General features: G+C 28.9%; 1 protein-coding gene across 1 annotated transcript; it reads left to right on the top strand.

Moving 5' to 3' along the window:
* Window positions 1-247: 247 nt before the first annotated feature.
* LOC102662017 (two-component response regulator ARR2) lies at window positions 248-7,136 on the top strand. The gene is made up of 8 exons (XM_006588184.1): window positions 248-347; window positions 2,865-3,017; window positions 3,862-4,230; window positions 4,652-4,728; window positions 4,879-5,715; window positions 6,004-6,084; window positions 6,893-6,985; window positions 7,077-7,136. The coding sequence occupies exons 1-8, from the start codon at window positions 248-250 to the stop codon at window positions 7,134-7,136; spliced, it is 1,770 nt and encodes a 589-aa protein (XP_006588247.1).
* The last annotated feature ends 3,206 nt before the right edge of the window (window positions 7,137-10,342 follow it).

Here is a 10,342-nt window from a genome sequence, read left to right as displayed (position 1 = left end):
ATATTGAAAGGTACAAATCAGACAATATAAGGGATAAGTTCTGGTAAAAGATTTTCTCTACTTTTCTTGTCTCTCTTCTTGAAGAACTGAAGTGACACATGTAAGTCATTCTAACCATCATTTTTCGCTAAATGAATTGAAAGAACTCCTCTTTATATAGTCTTAGACTTTCAGTGTTTTTTTACAGTGCTTTTCTTGAGAGCTCCAAGTCTAAGACAAAAAAAAGGTCGGAAAAAAAACTCAGAAAATGGCACATGAGAGAGTTGATATCAGTGTTTTGGTTGTGGATAATGATGATACTTCTTTGGCCATTGTTGCTAATGTACTCAACTCATTAGGATACAAAGGTACATGTTTCTGTGCTTATTTAATTAACCAATGTTGTATAACATTTTGTTTATATTGGGATTATATATATATATATATATATATATATATATATATATATATATATATATATATATATTTGTACCACTTTTTCATAATATTCTTGTTTATATGGATTTTATTAATTCATCCGATGAAGTATATTTATATATCACTATGACTATTAATTTGGGTCAAATTTTATAAAAATTAAATAATAAGAGAATCAAATTATTCAACTATATTCTATTGATATTATTGAGTGTTCATATTATTGTATATTTTAAAGGTATATATTATGTCAATTTTAGTGTACAGGAATAATACATTAAATAATTTTAGATTAATATAAAATTTTGTATAAGTAATTTATATGAAAAAACTATCAATCTGAATGTGTTTTATGAGATAATTAAAATTATTTAATTAAAATAGTCGTCAGTTAGTAACAGAGATAAAATACAAAAATTTCTCGCAATATTAAAATTAATTATCCTATATATGTTTTGAAACTCATCAGGTAGAACTTCTTGAACCAAAACTTTCATGTCAATGCATATTGAGTATTGGCTCGTCGTGTATGTGTAGAAAATCTTCTAAGATATTCAATATTCATGGTTTAGTGCGTGCATACAGTTTTGTTGGTGACTTTGCATATAACTTTTTTATTCTTTGGCACAAAACCCAAAATTGGAATTTGGATTTTGATTACCAAAAATTAAAAAAATATTCGAAATTTTATTAATTTGTAGAACTATTTTGATCTTCTAAAATTATAAAATTTTAAGTTCCATGAAAATAAGAATTTAATATTTTTCACGATATATTTCTATCTCTCTCTTTCTTTTCTCTTTTCCCACCTCTCTAATTTTTTTTTCATTAACAATCGAAATTTGTGAATTTCAAGATCTAATTTCATGTTTCACTTTTTTTAATTAATTTTTAAAAATTTGAGTTTTGATTTGTGTCTTTTGTTAGAGTTTAATAATTATATATTAATGATATAAAACTATTTTACATGGTTAATCATTCACAAATAATGAAATGTATGGTTTTTAAGTAATTTTCATAAAATTTAATAAATTTATTGTATATGGAAATTTTTAATTAGACGGCAGCATAAGAAAAAAAGTCTCTTTCATCATGTACCTAGCTTCATCATTGGAATTTGGCTACTAATATCACTGATAATGAATTGAGCCAGAATATAGTTTGAGATTCGAAATGATAATTAATTTGTTAAACATGATTCATTAACCATATATGTATATATGACTCGAAATGATAACTAAATAATATATTTTATAATATTAAATTCATATAATTGACTATTTTAATTAATGTAAAATATCTTTATGAAATAAACAAATAAATAAAATACATAAAATATTTATAATTTTAAATTGACTCAAATTTGAGATAAAAAAAATTCATATTGAACTCTAGTTGTATCAATTCTTTTTAAATCGAGTTATGTTCAACTCAAATTTGACTTGTTTTTAGCCATGACTATTTGTATTGAAAGGTTATTAGATTCACATTTGACAATTTTATAGAGCCAGATTTTGGTGACAACAAAGGATTCATAGTATACTCTAACTCCAATTTTATGCTAGTGAAGAAGCTCATCATCTTTTACTGTATAAATAAATCTTCAATTTTATTCTTGAAATATTTTTCTCTTAAATAGTCCAACATATAAATAATCTCTTTTAAGTCTTAGAAATCATATAAAATAGTTTCTAAAGGTTTGAAAAATCTTTCAAATTAGTTTATAAAGTAACCTTAGCCAAAATATATTAATGTACTTATTACATTGATAGAAATTCAATACTTTAAAATTTATTTATATAATTGTATTACTTTAAGGATAATTTAGGAAGGAAAGTAATATTTGGGATGACCAAATAAATGGTTTACTACTCTCTACAAATAGATAAGTGGGGAAAGAAGATTATTTAGGTAATGATGGCATGCCAATTAATAAAGGACTATACAAATAAGGGACATAAACTGATAAAAAAAAATGAATCCTACCTAAATTTTAGAAAGACTAATCACAGGGAAGAATGATTTTTTTTTTAAAGTGTAATGATATGAGACAAGCGGTTTACAATCGATTTATCATATCCACACTTAACAAATTAATAGAAATTGAGACTAACAGATATGATTAGTCTCTTATAATGTGATAAACTATGAGTTAAATTTCTACAAATAAATCTCAATATTTACTGTCAGACCGTGTTTCAAATATAATTACTAGTAAATAATGATACATGTGGAAAAAAAATCCACACTTGAACAGATATACGATTTTAGTGGCAAGGATTAGAAGTACTTATTTATTACGTGCATATCATACATCATCATTAGATAGTTTCCTAATGTATGGGACTTTTTGCATATTTTAAGGTAAAATCGTATTTTTTTATGGCATCATGTAATTAAATTTTAATTTTCATTGAGCTTATTTTTACTTTGGTTTTGAATTTCAGTTCTCTCTACCAACAGCGCCCTAAATGCTTTGGAGATTCTTAGAGAGTTCAGAGGCTTTATTGATCTTCTCATTACAGAACTTCATATATCTGGGATGAATGGATTTGAATTTCAAAAGTGTGTTGAAAATCAATTCCACATACCAGTGCTAAGTGAGTATCATTCTTAAACATTAAACCATCCTTTCGCTTTCTTCTTTTTAGTGCATATACAAACTTTCTTTTTGTTTCTTTCACTCTAATGTTGACCCTGTATATAGTATCAATGTAATTCAACATATTTAATGGATTAAAAAACAATATCTTATCATACATACATAAATAAAGAACATACTCACAAGTAATTTACATAAGTTTAGAATAAGAGGGTATGTATTAGAAACAAAAGTACTACAATACTAGCTAGTTTGGTCCCTTATCTATGCACCCACTCACATGTTTTTTTGTTTCAAATAAACTCACATTCATTTCAGCATCATTTTTGGAGTTGGAAAGATAATTTGGAAAGACATAACTAGAATACAAATGGATATATGTTACATGTACGCACTTGAACCATATTGAAAGAAAATGATTTAAAAGGACTAAAATAAAATTAAATACACATCTATAAAGATTAAAGCATTGCTGTTTTACTCTTAGATATACATTAATATATGACTAATTTTGTGTATTCTAATCGTTTAAGCTTGATGAATATTCCTGCATAGTATTAGAGTCTCTTTTGATGAAATGGTCATGAGTTAATTTTTCAATCTTATTCTTACTGCTTTGATTGTTTGTTGTCCAATGATTTAAGAGTTTCAGATTACTTGTGTTTTTTTGTGTCTACTTTCTTGTCTCTTAATACAAAATAAAATAAAATAAACACCTTAGCAGAACACACACACTAACAAACTGAATAGAAAATGTTATTTTTTAACCAAATGTCATTTTTCTATTGGGGAGACTGGGAAGAGGACACAATTCGTGACTTCTCTTTTTTTGTTTCATGCAGTTATGTCTGCAGATGGAAGAAGTACTGTAATTTCCAAGAGTTTTGCAAATGGTGCAGCACAATATATTTTGAAACCCTTTTCTGCGGATGACTTCAAAGACATTTGGCGATATGCAAAGAAACTATCTATTCAAAATAATGAAGGGGGGTCAGTACCAGGTGATAACACTTCTATTCAGGATGTTAACTCAGCAACATCATCGAATATGAACAAGAGAAAAAGGAAGTATTGCCCAAGAATGAGTTCCCAAATGAATAAGGAAGGCCAAAGTGAAGAAAGCTCTAGGCTTGTAAAGAAACCAAAGGTTGTTTGGACAACATATCTTCACAACCGCTTTTTGCTTGCCATAAAACAAATTGGATTGGAGAGTAAGTAATCTGCTACAAATTTTTGGTTTCTAGATTATGCAATGAGTTTCTCACACTTTTTTTTTAATTGTTTAGACTCCATTTGTACCTATGTAAATTGGTTGAAATGTAAATACACACAATGATAACAAAAGAAGAGTTCTTTAAAATGTAAACCCAAGGAAGAGAAACATAGAGAAAGGAAAAAAGTATCAAATGTGATATGTGATGTGATAAGAACTATCACAGAAAGATAGGAAAAAATGAGATGGACGAGAAGATGTGTGTATGTTTATAATTATTCTAAAAAGAAGATTGATATAGATTCAGGAGTAAAGTATATTAGTGTAGTAAAAGGAGTGTGAAAAAAAAAATCACTACTTTTATGTAGTAGCTAAACGTAATTGGTTCTAACTATGTGCTTATTTTTCTACTTATTCAGAGGCTGTCCCAAAGACAATTGTTCGAGTCATGAATGTGCCAAACTTGACTAGAGAAAATGTTGCTAGTCACTTACAGGTTTGCTAATTAACTTCTATTCTTTCACATGCATGGTAGAATCTTAGTAAATCTCTATTTTGCATATCCATCTAAGTTCAATTACATTTTCTTGGATAATACACATCTTACAAGTTCTAATGCTCAAGTATGAACATAAAAAACTTGCAGAAATATCGCATATTCCTAAAAAAAGTAGCAGATAAAGGATTGCTTGAGGGCTTATCTAACAGAGATCTAAGGTCAAGGTTTGCCTCTGGCCTTTCAGCATCAATGATAAATGACATCCAAGCAAAACGTGAGAAATCTCGTGTTCCTGCACAACAATTTATAAAAAGAATAGAACATCAATCAGGTTATGGAGGAATAGCCAATGTTGTTAAACCTTACAACAATGTTTCAAGTGTGACTAACACTCCACTTGGAAGATTACATCAATTTCCCCATCCATGTCACAAAGGCTTGAACTTGAATACAATGCTTCACAACCAACGTCATGGTAGTTCTTCGAATCAAGCAAGACTTGGAGCACAATATTCAAGCTTTGGAAGCAATGCCAGGGCCAATAATATCCAGCAAAATATGTTGGGAAGCTATGCTAACCAACCATATTATGCACAAAGCTCTTACAACAATGCTGGTGTTGTCTTTCCATCAGATGGAGTAATGGGACATGGCTTGATGAATTTTACAAATGGCCTAAGAGGAGGTATGAACCATGGTGCCAACCAATTTATGTATCCAAACTATGGTTCATTTGGAAATAATCACAACTTAAGCAATGGTCAAGGAGTGTTTGCCTCTACTTCTAATGCTGGGGAGGGCTGTTCAAGGGAGCTTCCAAAAGAAAATATTCAAGGGAACCTAACACTGCCTCAACAACAACTACAGGGCAATGTTGCAGAAAATGATATTGGTACTTCAATTGGTGAGAACAATTTCAACCAGCTGAACGAAGATGACTTTTCTGATCTTTTCATGATGCTAGATGAAATGGATCTAAATGAGGTAAGTCAGACTTAGAAAAACTTTATATATAGTGAGAGCTATTTTTATTGTGGAAAGTGAAAACTATGAATCTAGACTATATAACTATAAATAAATGTTTTAAGATTAAAAGTTAGTCGGTGGTTACATGACCACTTAATAAAGTCATCAAGTGCTTTTTTTAAAATAAAAAAAAATAACCATTCAAATATGATTTAATAGTGTAGATTTAAAGTTCTCATTTTTCAATTAAAAACTTCTGTCACTAGAATCTGGTATTTGTGGTGACTCTTTTGTTGTTTTAATCAGACTGGAGAGAACCATAATGCAAATGATTTTTTGAAGTCTGACTTTTCAATCTCTAATCACGCTGTGGAGTCCCTTGAAAAGGTACATTTGTTGCCTTTGTCTCTTTTGTATGGTTGGAATGTGTACACATGAATTTTCTAAAATTTGATAAGTAAATATGACATATATCACACATTGAATCTTCTTTTTCTGTTTTTACTAGACTAGATTAGTATCTTCGCATATTACTAGTTAGCATAATAATGTAAAACATATAAGAAAATTAAAATTCCCTTTTAACACATTTTTATGTCTCACTAACCCCATGTATTTTTTTACTCGATCTTCATATTGCAACAGTCTAACAGAGTTTGTGAGGTAATTATTAACCCAACCGAAGGCACATCAAATATGCCAGACGAGACCTCAACAAGCTCTAACAAGAGTTCTAACAAGGTAATAAGTCTCACCGAAGTAATTAAGTTTAGTTTTTAACAATTTGCACGGTAATTCTTCTGTATTTTTAATCCCCACAGTTTGCATGAAGAATATTTTCCCTTTGGTGAGTACAACTTAATGAACCAATAAAACTCTTCAAAGATTTTTTATATGGAAAAAACTTAAGATGCAATTTCTTATGTGGTTTTGGTATTGCTTTTCAATTAGAGTTGAAGTTTCATTTTGATAATCTATGTTGATTTTTAATGTGAATTTTTATTAATGTGAAACTCCATTTTTTATATAAAAAACAGCATAAAAGCACATAGGATTTAAATTTAATTCTTTTTTATACTTTATATATATATATAATATGAAAGATTCAAGTTTGTTTCACCCATATATATATATATATATATATGAAAGATTCAAGTTTGTTTCACCCACATAACCCAACTTCTGTGATTTCTAGATGGGAGGTGATGACGAACATGCGAACATGGAACCCTTGGACAGGTTCGTGATGAATGATGTTTCCTCAGGAAATAACTCGGCCACTGATGAGGCGAGTCAACATACTAAAAAATGTTCATGCTATTGAAATTGGAATTTGGAAATGCTTCTAATATTGAATTTTTACTTTAATAATAATGCAGGATTGGGATTTTGAACTGATTGAAGCCCTGTTCGGTGAGGAGAAAAACCAGGGAGAATGAGAAGGATGCTTCATGGACCATACGTTAAATGTGTGTACATATATTTTATATATATATATATATATATATATATATATATATATATATATCAATGATTCTTCACAATAATAATGTAAGAGAAAATGGGAATAGACATATATGAATGGATTTCTCTAAAAGCGGTTCCACTGAACAAGTAGGACTAACATTTCAAAATCAATAGTATAACGTTTAACAACACTGTTCACCCGCACTTATAACCTTCTCCTTCAATTCCAGTATCAAGTGGAGCACACTTATAACCTGACTTTACCAATTTCAATAATGAGGAGGTTACCAGTGGTGCTTCACGAGTATACCACATATGTGAGTACTTCACCCTAATTAACCAGCGCCAATAGGCGTTGGTATAGAATGTTGTGTAAGTTATACTCTTGATTTTGAAATGTTAATCATACTTTAGTGGAACTGCTTTTAAAAAATCCCTTTTTATACATTTAGTCCCATTTTCAAACATAATTTTTGTGAGGAATCAATGAACTGGATATATATATATATATATATAATGTGCATATTCTATTTGCAAAGTCCTTTATCAAACATTCAAACATATATATAAAAACCAACAATTCATTCGGTTTGTACAGTTTTCTCTCATTCTCTCCCTGTGCTATCTTTGCATTTGTCTACGGAATCAAATTCCAGTTCTCAAAATGCGTATATAATTTCATGGTCCTTGAAGCAACCATTTCATTCCCTCTAGTTTGTCTCGTCACCAAACAAGGCTTTAACAAGTTCTAAATCCCATTCATGCATTATTTTTAGAGTAAAAATTCCATAGAAATCTATTTGCTTTTCTAATATTAGAAGATTTTTTTTTTAAGTTTTAAAAATTTTCAAATGAGTACCACTAGATTTTGACATTCTTTTTAAAAAGTTCTAATTAAATACCACAAAATTTATTAATATTATTTAAATTTTTTGATTAAATTCTGTAAGACTTTTTTTATATCACAAAAAAGCTTTTAAAACTTAATTAATCTAATATACTCATGTATAATTTATTTAACTAACATATGAATTCAAACATGCACATTATTTTTCTTTCCAAAGACATAATTCTTAGCGATCCTCCACAACCCACCACATCGGGATGCTTCACGATTTCCACATAAAATTATAGGAATAGTCCATCATACCCATGGATTAACAAATTCTTTCATGTACATAACACACTTCACACTTGCCCCCACGATATTCTACCAGGCTGGCCCACCACACATATTTAATTAATAATATATTCTTCTTTCTTTGAAGAAATAATAATAGATTCTGCTAATAGCATAAAGCATCTGACCAATAAACCACAATTAATTCGTGTTAAAAAACGAAAAAAAAGGCAGCTGATTCAATATTCAAAATAGGTACCAAAAAGATGCAATTTTAAGGGAGAAAAGGTGCACAATAGAATGGAAAAGAAGGTCTCAATTGATTTTACAAATTGAAGGCACCAGGAGTTCTTTCATTCAATTTGAAACTGCGCAAAAAAAATAAAGGGTTTTTCATGCTACACCTTGAACAGTCTTGACCTCTTAATTTGCTTGATCGAAACCAATAGTGTATTGGACATATAAATTAACATTCACTTTTTTTTTTTGGTGAAAGAATCAACATTCACTTTTTTTGGGTGAAAGAATCAAGATTCACTTGTAAACAAAAGCTCCCAAAAAATTAATGAATTTGGCTTCACCTTAATATGTTCTAGCCATCTTAAAGCATCCAGTTATATATAAGAACATAATTCAATCTATCTTATAATTGATTCAATAGGGTTCATATGATTTACACCTTTAATTCGATTGTGATCATAGATACAAGATTATAACATATTATCACATGAGAATAAAGAGAGAAAATAAGATGATAAAAATTGTGCACCTGGTATAAATAATTGATTTGTCTTATTTTCATGAGATTTGAGCAAACCACGTAGAAAACTGGAATGAGAGAAGACTCTCGTGAATCATAATTGGTTGATCAAATCAAAGAGAGTATTAGTTGTCTAATGGGACAACTATTAAGTAAGATATCGTATGAAGGCAAAGACTTCATCAATTGAATATTCCAACCCATCATGGACTATTCAGAACAAGCTCAATCCAATATAGATATATATATATATATATATATATATATATATATATATATATATATATATATTCACCAATAGGTTAAGTGCAATCAAGAAATGATTTCGAGAGATTAATGTTTTGATTATTCTAATTAGAAAAATTGGAATCAACCACTATTATCATAAGTAGTTGAAAAAAAGCACTTCATACCTCTATTTTTATTATTTTTAAAAAATAGTAATAATAGTTTTTTTTTTCAGGAAAAATTACAGCAGTAATTATAGATTATCGTGATTAGTGTCATTTAATACAGTCTTATTTAAATTTTTTATTGTGAACTTAAAAATAAATGTTGATTATTTATAACCCTTTTATCTTTATTTTTTTATATTTTAGATTGTGTTATAAATATTTAAAAAATTGTTGGAGATGGAAATATCATTATTAGGGTAAAATATGTTTAGGTACTTGTAAATTTTGAAAAATATTAATTTTGTCCTTATAAAAAAATTTAAATTAATTTGGTCCCGGTAAAAATTAAAGATATTTTTGTTGGTTTTTAGTGGTAACTCCGTTAGACGATTCCTTGACATGTCTAAGAGACTTAATTACTTTTGCTCTTCATCTTCTCAAGCATACTTAAAAAAAAATACTAGAACTCAATGTTATTTCATCTTTCCTCTTAATTTCAATAGAAAGTGCGAGAAAATCACTCAGAAAATGACGAGAAATTGCATTTTTTTGGGGTGCTTAGCTGTCGGAAACTATTTAATTCATTTTGGGGGTTTTAACTCCTACAAATTGTTTAATTCATTTATAATCAAATTACACGTATAAGTTTGTTAGCTATGTCAAATTACCATCTAAGAACATCTCCAACGCAGGTGCTTCATAAGTTGCTTAAAATTAAGCAATGTTGCTTAACAAGTTTTTATCGCGAATCCTCTTGAAAGAGAGGGGTGCCTTCGGGAACGCGAACACAGGTGGTGCATGACTATCGTCAGCTTGTGCAATAAGGATTTCGATTGTGAAATTTCATTGCTCTGTTAAAAGAAGGATAGCTACACTAAGTCAGTATACTCAAAAGACATTGTC

This window comes from Glycine max, chromosome 9, assembly GCF_000004515.6.
Source record: "Glycine max cultivar Williams 82 chromosome 9, Glycine_max_v4.0, whole genome shotgun sequence".
Lineage (NCBI taxonomy): Eukaryota > Viridiplantae > Streptophyta > Magnoliopsida > Fabales > Fabaceae > Glycine > Glycine max.
This window is presented reverse-complemented; position numbering and strand designations above follow the sequence as displayed.